At 54.5% G+C, this 13,862-nt stretch overlaps 1 protein-coding gene across 1 annotated transcript in view; it reads right to left on the reverse strand.

The window, feature by feature from the left end:
- Window positions 1-2,016: 2,016 nt before the first annotated feature.
- The window catches only part of LOC141540253 (uncharacterized), a 37,355-nt gene continuing 25,509 nt past the window's right edge, over window positions 2,017-13,862 (reverse strand). Inside the window, exons 5-16 of the mRNA XM_074264062.1 lie at window positions 13,400-13,429; window positions 11,319-11,339; window positions 9,633-9,723; window positions 9,314-9,416; window positions 9,145-9,207; window positions 7,765-7,812; window positions 6,647-6,718; window positions 5,619-5,648; window positions 4,698-4,769; window positions 3,133-3,174; window positions 2,576-2,644; window positions 2,017-2,106 (exon numbers count right to left, since the gene is read on the reverse strand). Coding sequence (XP_074120163.1) covers window positions 2,032-2,106; window positions 2,576-2,644; window positions 3,133-3,174; window positions 4,698-4,769; window positions 5,619-5,648; window positions 6,647-6,718; window positions 7,765-7,812; window positions 9,145-9,207; window positions 9,314-9,416; window positions 9,633-9,723; window positions 11,319-11,339; window positions 13,400-13,429 — 716 coding nt within the window. The 3' untranslated portion in view covers window positions 2,017-2,031. The remainder of the gene's footprint in view (window positions 2,107-2,575; window positions 2,645-3,132; window positions 3,175-4,697; window positions 4,770-5,618; window positions 5,649-6,646; window positions 6,719-7,764; window positions 7,813-9,144; window positions 9,208-9,313; window positions 9,417-9,632; window positions 9,724-11,318; window positions 11,340-13,399; window positions 13,430-13,862) is intronic.

Below are 13,862 nucleotides of genomic sequence, written 5' to 3' on the forward strand. Positions count from 1 at the left end.
CACTTTAATCACAGCCACATACTGAGAAACCGCAGGCAGCTCAGTCCCCTGGCCAGAGGGGCCTCAGCAGGAATGTTGAGTGTTCTCTTCCCAGTGTTCCTAAGAGCTGTCCAACTTTGTAATATAACCAGTCCTTCGGATTTGGCTGCCCTCCCCACTGGGCCTGCCCTCACCCCCCTTTTCCTGCTTTCCCTTCTCCCATTAGAGAATTCCATTCATCCCCAGCCCCCTTTCCCCATCAGGCTGATGTTTAAGAGGACAACCCAAGGAAAGGAGGGTGGGGACCCTTGAAGCTGGAGTCTATGACAATTGAATAGAGGGAGCCTCCTGCTCCAATATTAATATTCCCCTCCCCGCTAACTCTAAGGACCACATACACCACTTTCTCCTGGGGTTTCAGAGACTGAGAACACTAGTGGGTGTGGGGGTGTCAGGTTCGCAAAAAGGAGGAGGAAAGAGTGGGACAGACACGCAGAAGGTAAGTGCTTTATAATCAGGAAGGAACATTTTATTTTCGCCCCTCGGTGTCTAGCACATGTCTAGATAAAATGGGTTCTCAATAAACGGTCATTGATTTGAATTCATCTTTGACACTTCTTGCTTTCCTTTGGAAAGGAAGAAATAAAATTTAATAATAAGAAATAAAACGAAGCTTATATTATAAAGGACTTTAGGAGAGGGTGAGATCTCTTGCCAAGGACCTTCCCGATGTATTCAGGGAACGCGGGGCTGTTTGTCAGATATGTTAGAGAGGGAATTCTTCCACTTAATCCGACAAGCATCAGGCCTGTGCTAGACTGTTGGAATACAGAGACGGAAAATCCGCAAGCTTTCCCTGCCCTCGTAAAGCTTCCATTCTACCAGGGAGGGGAAGGGGCATTCAGACATAGAGAAATAAACACGAAGTCATTTAGAGGAGGGGAAGAAACCCGACCAATAAGAAGCTGAACCTTTATGAGAGGCAAGCAGGGAAAAAGCGATCTAGCGGCCGGACCTGATGGTTTCTAAGGACTTTTTAAATATTTGTTGTTTAGTCGTCTCTCAGTTGTGTCCAATTCTTTGTGACCTCACTGGGGGTTTTCCTGGCAAAGATACAGGATATACCTACTAGCTGCCCCAATGGCTTCGTGTTTGTCTCTGTACCTTCAGCCCCTGCACCCCAGGGATCTGGAGCTGAAAGGAATCCCAGAGACCTTCGAGTTCAACCTTCCCTTGTTACAGAGCAAGAAAATAAGGCTGAGATGGGGTTAAGACTGCTCACAGATATCCAGGCAGTTGGCCATTTCCTTCTGCAGCTCATTTTACAGATGAGGAAACTGAGGCAGAAAGTCAAGTGCCATGTGCTCTATGGCACCACCTAGCTGCCACCCTGACATTAATATCAAATCTAGTCCTAAATCCTGCCCAGAAGATTATTTAGGGAAAGAAGACTTGGGGGTACCGGAGAAAGAAAAAGGGAGCAGGAATTGGGGGAAACCAAAAATATAATTCTAGATCTCCCCATAAGTAGCTGGGTGGCTTTGGAAAGTCACTGAAAGTCTCTGTTTCCACCTCTGTGAAATGAGGAGGTTGGAGTGGGTGGTCTCTCAGTCCCTTTCCGCTCCCAATCTCCAATTTGACACTTTAGTACAAAAAGTAGCTGTGGCTAGTCTGATATGATAACAAAAGGAGAAATAAGGCTTGCTTTTCAAGTTATCCAAGGCTTGCCAAATATTTTCCTTAGAACACCTGCGAGTGAAGGGCTATTCTTATACCCATTTTACAGATGAGCAAATAGAGCAAATAGAGGCTGCAGTAGGATTCTGCAAGTAGGATTCGAATGAGGATCTCTTGGCTCAGTTTTCTCACCACCATGCACTTGGGCGGTAAGAAACATTGATCTGAAAGGGCTGAGACCAGGGAATCCTGGATGAGGGGAGAGCAGGCTAAAGAAAGCCGGGAGCTGTTGGAGTGGTTCTGGTGCCGGGGACTGGCTGAAGGAGGGAGTGGGGGTCCGCTCATTAAGAGAACAAAGGGGAGAAGGGGAACTGGTTAGGGTGGGGCGCTGAAAGGGTGACTCACCATACTTAGCTGCTTTTGCTGCTGCAGCTGCCGCAGAACCAACTCCTGGGTTTGGAAATGAGGAGATTTATGGTCAGGTGGGGGGGGTGGCCTCCTACCTCAGCCCTGACATCACCTCCCCAAGAGACCCCTCCCGTGGAGGATGGAAAATGGGGTACGGCCCTAAACCTTTAGGTTGCTGATCCTGTGCTCGTTTCTCTGGCAGCGATTAAGGGCGGCCCTGAACCACCCACGCTCTTACCCCTATTCTGTGTGACCAAGAGTCAACACGGTGAGGTGGGAGGTCAAATCCTGGCTGAACGGGTCCTTTATTGCAGGTAACGGTTCTTATGGAGATCTGGCCCGTGGCCTCAGCCCCCACCTCGACCCCGGCTAAGATGCCCATAGAGCAGTCCCCGTGGCCCTGACTGGAAGGGTGACTGCTGGAGGAAAGCCTGGCCAGGATCCAGGTGCAGGCCTGAGATCTCCCCGCCCTCTCCCACTGCTCTAGATGAACCAGAAAGCGAGGTCATACCTGTTCCAGTGGGGTAGCCCGCTTTCCCCGCGCCTGCCCCAGCTCCGCCAATCCCACCGGGGCCATAACCTTGGAGGGCAGGAAAGAAGAGGGTCAGCCTTCGATTAACCGGACTTCATGCTTATCCCCCAATAAATGAATAGAAATGCTTGGTTTTGTCTTTGAGCTTCCAGCATCCTCTGGGACACAAGATTGGCTTTTTTAACTTAAAAAATGTTTTTTCTTATTATCAACTTGACAAATACGATAATAGGGGCTTAAAATAAACTCTTGATTGAGCAAATGATTAATTAAAAAGTCTCTGTGATTTTGCTACTAACTCATCCAGCGGCCGCGTGGCTAGAGAGCTGGTCTGGAAGGTCAAGAAGACCTGGGTGGGAAGATGGCCTCTGACTCACGCTGACCCCAGTCACCTGACTTCCCAGCTGGAACCTTCACTTCCAAGGGGCAGAGCAGCGGGCGCTCAGAATCACCTCCGAGGCTGGACTAAGTCCCCTCCTCCGTTACATGGGTCTTGGGGGGCCTCTGGGACCCTGGGGGTGACCACAAACACTCACCGTAAGGCAGCTTTCCCGTGCTGTAGGGCAGTCCATAGCCACCTGAGAGGAAGACAAGGCTTGCTGGGGGGATTCGTCCTTGCTCCATCCCGGGAGGGAGCCCCGAGCCCAGGAGCAGAGCCCGGGGCGGGGTGACAGGAAGGTGCCTCTGCCCCAGCATCCCTCCCCGCTCCGGACGCATCAGGGAAGGTGGGACCCGCTTCCTACAATCTGTGACCTCGGCCCGGCCATTCATCACACGTCTCACAGGACCCCAGATTCAGAACGGGAAGGACTTTGAGGGACATTTGGACCAGTTAGCTGCTAGTCATGTGGTGCTCAGTCCAGATCCCGGGATTTGCTGAGGGAAGGGGGTTTTCCTAGCTTCCTCCTAGCGCCGGCACCGTGAGACCCTGGGACGGGGCCACAGCTTCCCCTTCCCTCTGTGGGCTCGGGCTCCGGGTGCAGACGGTGCTGGCAGAGGGGGTCCGGCCACCGAGCCCCGGCCTCCTGGAGGCGAGAGCCTTTCCCCGGCTCGGACTTCATAGGGAGAGGGGAGAGAGACCGCTGAACTCCAGCAAGGAAGGAGCCACGGCTCGGGAGGGGGTCACCCAGGGCAGTCTGGGATTATTCACAGTGGTTAAGCATCCCCCCCCCCATTCCCAGTGGGATGTCAGTGGGACTGAGGCGGCCCCTCTGAGGACAAGCTCCATTGGGATTCAGCCCTGGCGGTGAGCCCCCATCCCCCACGCTGCCTCTCGGGCTGCTCCAAACATTTCGGGGAGTAGGATCAGGCTCACAGAGGTGACACTCTCAGATCGGGAGAGAGGCTGGGCTTCCCAGGGGGGGGGGGGGCGGATAGGAGAGTGGCTTGTAGAGTTAGAACTAAGGGCAGGCAGCATGGCTCTGCCTCAGGGCACGACACTACAAGATCTACCACAGAGAGTGTTTTTTTTTTTGCTAGGTAATTGGGGTTAAGTGACTTTCTCAGGGTCACACAGCAAGTTAAGTAGGACGTGTCTGAAGCCAGATTTTTTTTTTTCCTTTTCCAAGACCTTTACTACTCACCACTAATTTCCCTATGGTCACTTACTAATTTTTTTTTTTTTTTGAAGCCAGATTTGAATTCAGGTTCTCCTGACGGGGCAGGTGCACGACGCACCGTGCCATTCAGCTGTTCCCTGAGGATACTTCTCAACCCAACTTCTTATACATGTTCACATTCCCGATGCTCTCAGCCCCGCCTTTCACGGTCCATAGACCCTTATTTTGTGATCTGCCGGTGTCTCCTCTGCTTCCTCTCTCAGGCCCAAGGCCTCCTGGGAACCCGGTCACACACCGGGGCGGAGCTTTCGAATCTTACCTCTGGCGGGTTCAAATTCAGGAACACCTGGGTGCAGACCCTCCCCTGACCCTAGGTGTGTGACTGTGGGCAATTCACTTTAACTCTCTGAGATTCATCCGTAAAATGGGTGTGCAGATAACGGCCCAGAACCAAACTTTCATAGACATTGCAAGGAGAGTGCAGCGTAAACGCAGTGTTCCTCAGAACCCCCACCCCACCCCCTGATTAGTTAGTGGCTCACCTGGGAGCTTGGGGGCCTTGATAGGGTAGCCCAAGGGAACTCCTGGCTGCTGACCTCCAAAGGGCCCGACTCCTACAAATGAGAAAGAATCATGGGAGCTCCCTCTCCGCCCTCCTGGCCCGCTCAAGAAAGGCCCCGATTGGCTCTCCATGGTCTGTCCCCAGCACTGCCGTCTATACCATAGCCACACTCAAGCCAGGCTGGCTTCCGGCTCCGGCCTCCAGATCTTGCCTTGCCTCCCGGTACGGCCTTCCCTCCCCGGCCCCTCTCCAAGTCACGTTAACTCTTGGAGACCTGCCTCCCGTCCCAGTCACCCCCAAAGCCTTGCCTTACTACCCCAGTCACCCCTCTCTTAACCCAGCATGCTTAATTATCTCTTGTCTGAACTTCTTTTTATTTCCATGTGTCAGAATCCTGGCTCCCCAGTGAGACTTTGGGAGCAGAGTGCCCGTCTCACTCCCCTCAGAGTGCCCAGCACTGGGCTACGCGCCAGGCCCTCGATGAGCTGGATTTGGGAGTTCTCTTATCTTTTCTCCATCTATCAGGGGTGGAGAAAGTACAGGGACCCAGGTCCCAAAGAGTTTGGGAATCCCACACCCTGCCTTGTCTACACCGGCCTCCTGAACACCCTGCCTTGTCTACACCGGCCGCCTGAACATCCTGCCTTGTCTACACCGGCCGCCTGAACATCCTGCCTTGTCTACACCGGCTGCCTGAACATCCTGCCTTGTCTACACCGGCCGCCTGAACATCCTGCCTTGTCTACACCGGCCGCCTGAACATCCTGCCTTGTCTACACCGGCCGCCTGAACACCCTGCCTTGTCTACACCGGCCGCCTGAACACCCTGCCTTGTCTACACCGGCCGCCTGAACAGCGGGGCAGTCTCAGGCTGGGACAGGGGCAGCAGCAGCTCTCTCACCTGGAATTCCTGCAAAAGCTCCGCCTCCTCCTGCAACAAAAGAGAAACGAGTGGCTACCTGCCGTGGAGGATGTCCTAGCATCCTGGGATGTCAGAGCTGAGCGGGCTCATTTAGTCCAACCTTCATTATTATGGAGGAAGACCCTGAAGCTCCGAGAAGGAGAAGGGGGCTTAGTCCAGAGGAGAAAGGGGATTTCTCATCGGGATCACTGACATTTGGTGCCGTGTAGACATGGCTTCCATCTGGAGCCATGGAAAGCAGGCTGACTTTGAAGCAGGAAGACCTGAATTCAAATCCTCCCTTTATCATTTCTCACTTATGAGATCTTATGCCAGTTAACCCATCTCGGATTATTGAAAATATCCAGGTATTTGGGGGCCCACGTGGGACCCCATGACCTTTCCTTTCTATGGGTTTGACCCTGAGAGGGCCGAGGAGACGTCTGGGAGAACCACAATCAGACAAAACGTGGGTCTCGCTCATGACACGAGCATGTCGGTGGAGGGGGAGTCCTGGACTTCCAGGACACCAGCGGCCTCCGCCCCCCTTGCTGCGTGACTTTGGCCACGTTATTTTACCTCTACGGGAAAAATCAGAGCTAAAAACTGCCCTGCACTTCAAGAATTATTGGGGGGTCAGGAAAACCAGGAATGTGGAAGGCTTCGAGAAAGACAAGAGAGCTAGGGCTGAAAGGTGGGCATTTCTCCTGGTCTTCAGTGGGGAAGGATTTCGAGTGTCTCTGGGTGGGGAAGGTGATGCAAGGGCAGAAGCGCGCCCCTCCCTCATCCTCCCACCAAGACCCCTGGGACGCCTCCTCTGATGCCTCAATTCCTGCCACTGAGAGACTCGTCACTTTGCTTGGGATCCCAAGAGGCTTTAATGATTCCGGCATCTTTAAATGCTACGGTAGACCTGGAGAATCATGTCCTTTCTATCCACGTGAAGATCACGGGTTCTCCAGGGCGGCTGGAGCTTTGGGACGAGGCCTCTGAGCGACGGGCCCGGAGCTTTTGCGATTACTACGTACCTGGGGCTTTGGGCTTGACTCCGGTTCCCGTCGGCACACCTGGCAGGACCCCGACTCCGGGGAACCGTCCCCCTGAAACCAAAAGGAGGCGCATTCACTGAGGGCGAGTCCTCCCCCTCCCCAGCCCAGAACTGCAGCAGCCCCCCTCTCCCCTGGTCTGGCGCGGTCCCGCTTCGGCCCGGCCCCCCAAGCTTTGCTCCTTGGGAAGGGAGCCTTCCTTGACCAGAGGAGCCCACAATGATTTCTCCCTCCTCTGGTTACTCTTGTCAGTATCAGTCAGGCACATTAGGCACTGGAACTTTAGACCCTCACCAGCCCTATGGCCCTGGCCTTCCCTTCTGCTTGCCTCAGTTTCCTCATCTGTATAAGGGGGACAATAGAGAACTCCTCCCTCCACGGTTGTGAGGGTCACACGAGCATTTTAAAAAGGGCCATGTTTTTAGCTGTTATTGTTATCCTCCCCCAGTGAAGCTGCTTGGGGGCAGGGATCACGCCCCGTACTTCGGCATGTCCCCCTTAGCCGGGCGCCCTGTGCGGAGGAGAGTCCCTGAGAGAGCGGAGGCAGAGGGGCTGTCTCCCCGGGACTGCTTCTCCAACCGTCTGGGAACAGGGCTTTTAGGGGATCTCGGACGTGGGAGAGGGAGAAGAGGACGTGGCCTCTCGCCATTCCCAGCACACCCAGAACCGGAAGCGGACTGGCTTCTGACACCGAGGAGGGACAAGAGCCCCGGGGCGCGCCTCCTAAAGCGGGGCCCCCATCCGCATTCCTTCTCCCCGCCTGCGTGTGGGAGACGCCGCTGCGCGTCGGGCCTGTCCCGGACCGGGCTCTGGGACGGCCAGCTCCTCGCCCCCCCCCGGCCAGGCCCCTCCAGCCCATGAGCTTCTCCCCAGCTATCCTCTATCTATGCTTTTGGATTCTAAGAAATGGGAATAGAAGCCCGTGAGCTCTTTCCGTTAGCCTCCTCCTCAAACCCTGGAGGGAAAACTCAGCTATGGGGAGGGGATGGGGGCCCTGGCGTCTTGTCCAGGAGATGGCAGCTGGTGCCATTCTCATCCCTGACCCGTGGGCAAGACTCGGCCTCCCTCCCCAAGTCCTTGCTTCCCAGCCTCGTTCTTACCTGCTCCTGGAAGCACGCCACCTGGATAGACTCCGGGAAGCCCCACACCTAGGACGAAGTAAATGAGGGGGAACAGGTGAGTGGTACAGGCCCAAAGAGAGGAGCAACAGCCACGGGAGGAGTTTGGGCCCCACAAAAGGCCCGGAATCTCCCATTCATCCCCAATACACCTTCGCTGCCCCATCTTCTCAAGCTGGCTCTTTCCTTGGTTTCTTGAACTTTCTCTGTCTCTGAATCTGTCGCTCCTTCCCTCTCTCTCCTGTGTCTGTGTCTCTCTGTCTTTGTCTCCATCCCTCCTTCTCTATCTTTCTCTGGGTCTGTTTCTGTCTGTCTTTGTCTGCCTCTCTGTCTCTGTCTCTCTGTCTCCACCTGTCTCTGTCTCTCCTCTATGTGTCTCTCTGAATCTATCTCTCTCTCTTTCCATCTCTGAATGTCTCTGTCTCTGCCTCCTCCTGTCTCTTTCTGTCTCTCTCCATCTCTGGATATCTCTGTCTGTCTCCACCTGTCTCTGTCTCTCCTCTGTGTCTCTCTGCCCCTGCCTCAGTGATGTCCCTCAGGCTGCAGTTGTCCCTCTGACATTCTTCTCCCAGGTCACAGAGAGCTTCCTTACCCTTCCGCCCCACCCTCCTCAAAATCCCCCCCCCTTTCCCTAAATGACCTGTTAGGGACCCATTGTCTATGGATTTACCCAAAGCCTTCTGAAACATGTTTCTATTTCCAGTCTGTCCCCCCTCCCCCAATGACGAGTTCCAGATGTTGGCTCCCTGATAAGCAAAGTAGGGCATTCTGTCCTAAAATCACCTCCCATGAGCTGGGGGAGGCAGAGCAGACACAATGATCTCAGTGTCTGGCATACAGCAGGTGCTTAATAAATGCCTGTTGCTTGATTGCGTAGCCACAAAACACCACGGGGGCACGGGTGCTCCTCCCAGTCCCACCACTAACAGTGTGAATTTTGGACCCACTCCCCTCTCTCCCAGGGTCTTGGTTTCTTCCTCTGTAAAATGACAGAGTTGGATTAAACGAGCAGATTTTATTGATTTTTATAGCTGGGCTGTGAAGCTTTGGTGAATGGAATCATGGTCCCATTTGACTTATAGAAAGCACAGAATCATAACTTTGGAGCGAGGGGGAGACTTATAGGTCATTTAATCCAAACTTTTATTTTATGGAGGAGGAAATTGGGACCCGGGGGAAATTTAGCAGGTTTATCAGGGTCGGGCCTGTAAGCCAGGCCCGCGGCTCCACACCCGCTTTTGTCTCTGGCAGAAGGACCCTTTCCGTCTGCCCCCTCGCATGGTGGCCCCAGACCCTCCTGCCCTCCCGGGTCCCTCGAGCTGACCTCGTCTTCCGTGTCTACGTGCAGACCTCAGGACTGACCTGGAACTTTCCCTGGCTTCCCTCCGGCCCCGACTCCGGCCCCAGTCTGAGGTACCACGGCACCTGGTGGGGGGGAAGAGGAGGGCGGCCCATCAGAGCCGGCTCCGGGAGGACCTCTTGGGCACTGAGGGTCCTCGGCGGAGACCCAGACGGGACAGAGGGACTTTACCTGTGGACACTCCTCCGCCGACCCCTCCGACCCCCGCCGACCCCTCCGACCCCTCCGACTCCTCCAACACCGCCGACTCCTCCGACGCCACCAGCACCAAGACCTGAGGGATCAGAAGAGAAGGCAGGGTTAGAGAAGCCGGTCCTGGCTCGGCCCTCGTCGGCCACTCCATCACGGATATGTCAGAGCATCTCTCTGAGCCTCGACTTCCCCACATGTAAATTGGGCTCAGGGAGCAGGAAAAGACTCCCCGGAGGGGCCCACGGAGGGAGGGACGTGCTTCCTTCCTCTGAGGGGCATCCTGCCGGGAAATACTCACCAGCCTTGGCGGCCGCTTTGTAAGCCGCTCCTGCGGCGGGGCCCGTCAGCAGTCCCCCTGGGTAGGCCCCCCCCTGGGAAGCCGCCCAGCCCTGTGGGAGAGAAGCAGTGAGTCACTCTCCCTCGAGGTCTCATCCTGTATCCTGCCTGCCCTTAACGAGAGCCCGGAGATGCTCGGGAATCACGCCCTGTCTGCAAGGCATCTCCCTGTCCAGAGAACCCCAAACCCTTGGTCCTCCCCCCTTCGAATCCTACCCAGCCTTTAATGAAGGCTCATTCCCCGGGGCAGCCTCTCCTTACCTCCCTCTCCCTCAAGCGCCTTCCTCTCCCTCGTGGGGGCTTGTGGGGAAGGGGCGCTTGCTGCAGAAGCTAATCCTAGACTGTCTTATCTCCTTCTCTCTTCTGGCTGTTAGAGCTAAAGGCAGCTCTGGGCTCTAAAGCCGGGGCTCTTAACCTGGGGTCCATGGGAGATTTTGAGGAGACTTTGAACTCGGGTGAGAAAAAAATTACATTTTAATTTTCATTACTCTCTGATACCGAGCATTGCATTCACCCCTGAAAGGAGAGAGCCATTGGAGGGGTCTGCAGGGTTTTACAAGACTGCCCAGAGGGTCCGGGACGCAAAAAGGATTAAGGACCCCAATCTAGTCCATCTTCTTCATTTGCCAGTGGGGAGAAGGAGGCTCAGAGAGGGAAGGTGACGTGCAAATTCACCCAGTTCTGCAATGATACTTTGGTCTTTTCTCTCCATGTGAGGCTGGGAACAGTGTCTTATATGTCTCCCACTGGATTCTGGGATAATTATTATGACTAATTGATCTGAACAAAATCGGAGGGCAGTAATAGTAGATGCAGTGCTGGACTTGGCTCTGGGGGATCGTGGGCAAGTCCCCGTGCCCTGGGCAGCTCTGTAAGAGTGTGAGCTGCACACAGGGGCTGGTCTGCCCTGATAGGAGCGGGTTTCCTCATCTAGGAATTCCCCACACCAAAAATCACAGGATTGGCTGAATCAAAAATAAAGGGAGATCTTGGGAAGACCTGGGAGGCAGGTGCCCTGCCGGTCACTAGGGAGACAGTTTTGCACTCAGGTAGTTGTTTTCTGTCTCGGTAACAATTGTCCTTGTTTAAGTGAGGAAATGAAGAGCTCTTTCTTTTCTGTCTTTCTCTCTGTGTCTGTCTCTGTCTGTCTCTTTTTCTCTCCTTCTTTCTGTCTCTCTCTGTGTCCCTCCCTTTTTCTTTCTGTTTCTCTATTTCCCTCCCTCCCTCTCTAACTCTGTCTCTCTTCTCTTTTTCTTTCTCTATTAGAAAATCTTCATAAATAAATCTCCAATATATACATACACACACATGCATGCGTATATATATGCACAAACATCTAGATTTATATAAGTGGTTTTCTATTCTACATGCACGTGCACATGGAAACCTCCTGCACGTAGTCTCCCTTGGATTATTTCCTATTTGTTTCCCCAGCGCCTGGCCCACAGGGAGGCCTAATCAACGCTTGCTGGTGAATTGACCTTCTGTACATGGAATCCTTTGGGATCCTCCGGGATCAGATTTCTATGATTTGGGAGTGAGATCTGGCAGAACCCACCCTTGGTTAATTGCACAGATTCATTTTGCGTAAGATGAAATCCGGCAGCTCCAGACGGAGCCGTCTCTGGGCCATGCTTTTCATACTCACCTCCTCCAAGTCCTCCAGGGCCTGGAGAGAGAAAGAGATGAAGTGAGCACAGGGCAGGCCCCCCTCCTCATTTATCCCCCCCATTTTTTACCTCCCCCAGCAGTAACTCGCCTCCTCTTGCACTCTTTGTGGAGGGACTGAGAAAGGAGCTCAGAGGTGGGGTTGAAATGGATCTCTGAGGCCACGAAACCCAACTTCTTCATGCTACAGAGGGGGAGACTGAGGCCCAGAGAAGGAAAGGCAGGCTTCGAAGCTGGGTTCTCAGGCTCTCGGAATCCCTGTCGCTGAGCTGAGGCCTTGTTCTGGTCCCTGTGCACCATCTGCCTTCATCTGCCTCCTTTCCTTCCCGTCCCATGTCTCCCTGCTCCCCCATCATCTCCTGCCTTTCGCTTGGCCAGCACTCCCAGACCCCGCAGTCTTTCTCCTCACTGCGCTCTTTCCTGCGGGCCTTTCGCTCGGGGAGTCCATCCATGAGCAGATTGAAACGGAAATGTTTATGAGGGGTGGAATGGGTCCCTCTGGCTCTGGTCTCCTTTCCCCTTCCAACATCTGGGGCTAATCATTCCCTCTTTCCCTGCTCCAGGCAGAAATTCCACTGCCCTTGGCTAGAGGAACTGATGGGCAATGGGAGTTCACAACTGTACAGAGTTTGTTTTCAATTATGTGGAAGGGCGCTCTTTGTTTTTCTTTCCACGAACGGGAAACATAAAGCCTGGGGCTGCCGGGCCCGGGGGGGCCGCTCACCAAGAGACCCGATGGGCTCGGACCCTTTCTAGTGAATGGCAGACAGGGCTGGGGTCAGGCTGGAGGGGAGGGGGTGAGAGAGAGCAGGAGGAGAGCGAATCCCGGCACACCTGGCTGCTGTGCGGCCCCTCGGGAGTGGGGCCCAGGTTCTCCTTGACTCATGCGGAAGGGGAATTATGGGAAGAGGGAATCTTGGGACCCACTGGGACACACAGATTTTGTCCGAGCCTTCTTTGTCTCTACCAGGAGAGAGAATCGGTGGCACTAACGGGATGGAGTCGGCCATTAGGGGAGGCTACAGAGCCCCAAGGAGACCCCCGTTGACCATGTCTGGGGACCTGGGGAGGTCTCTCCGACCATCTCTCTGACCAGTCTCTTGAGAAAGAGACTCATCTCTGACCTTCAGTCTCTTTTTCTTTCGAGTAATCACAATCCAGACTCAGAGTTGGAAGTCATCTCGGAAGTCCCTGACTAAGAGGATAGCCGCCCATAAAGGACCAGCCGGACTTTGGAAACTTTCATTGACGGGTCCTGGTTAGAACAGCCCCTTCTCCTTTGGGACAGTTCATTTAGGACGTTGTTTTTTCTGTCTCTCTGTAACTTCCCCCATTGGGAGGTCATCGGAGTCAGAGAAACAGTGGGAAACTTTCACAGGTCTGAGCTTTGGAGTCGGAGGACTTGGGTAAAAATCCTCCACTGATGCTTCCTCCGGATGTGGCCCTGGGCAACAGGCCTCTGAGCCTCAGTTTCCTTAATCGTAAAAGAACAGTCATAACACCCGCTGCCTTGGCTTTTGGTCATGAGACAGTGGAAGATGGGGAAAAACTGAGGAGAAAAGTCAAAATGTGTTATGGAGTGAGGTCTCACTTCTGCCTTTGGGGACATGACTCGGACCGGCTGAGGGCCCATGGCCTCCTAGGGTCTGACTGCACTTGAGGCCTTTGAAAAGGAAAGATTTCCTTAAAAGAGAGCTGATCATCTAAGCTCCCGGGGGATTTGAAAGGCCCAGTCCAGGGTTGGTCTAGGGCTCTTTGTGGATGGCCATTCTAACTTCTGGAGGCCCCATCAGCACCAGCACCTCTGAGGGTTTGGCCAATGGGCCATCTGGGGGGTAGGGAGTGGATGGGGGGTCCCTGGGTAAGGCCAGAGGCTGCCCTGCCTTCCTCATGGGGAGGGCGCCTGGGAGGGAGAGCGCTCACCCTTGCCTGCTCTTTTACCCGTCCCCTCAGGGAGGAGGAGGAGGAGCTGGGGCCACCATCAGTCCTCACTAATGTGCCCTCCAACCTCAGCACATAGAAAGTCAGTCTGAAAGGGGGGTGGAAGGGTCTCAGACTTACCTCCCCCAAGTCCAGCAAGACCGCCGATACCTGGAAAGAGGGCAATGGCTGAGTGAACTGGGACAGGGAGGGGAGGGGAGGAGGGAGGATGGTCAGCAGGACCCTCCCCCCTCCCCAAATGGAAATCAGACAAGCTCATGGAAGCCCCTCCCCCACATCCCTCTCCTTTCCTAGAAGCAGCCCTCCCCTCCTTCCTCTCCTCCTTCCTCCCTTTCTTCCTTCCCTCTCTCTTCCCCTCCCTCCTCCCCTCCTTCCCTCCCTTCTGTCCTCCCTTCTGTCCTCCCCTCCTCTCCCCCACTCTCTTTCTCTCCCTTCCTTTCTCTCCCCATTCTCCTCCACTTTTTCTGGCTCTTCCTCCTATCTCTCTCCTCTATCTCTCTCCAACAGTCTCTCTGTGGCGCTCCCCATCTCTGTGGAGCTCTCTGTCTCTCCCCAGCCCTGACGTCTCTATCTTTTTGATGTC

Source organism: Sminthopsis crassicaudata, chromosome 4, assembly GCF_048593235.1.
Source record: "Sminthopsis crassicaudata isolate SCR6 chromosome 4, ASM4859323v1, whole genome shotgun sequence".
In the NCBI taxonomy this organism is placed as follows: Eukaryota; Metazoa; Chordata; class Mammalia; order Dasyuromorphia; family Dasyuridae; genus Sminthopsis; species Sminthopsis crassicaudata.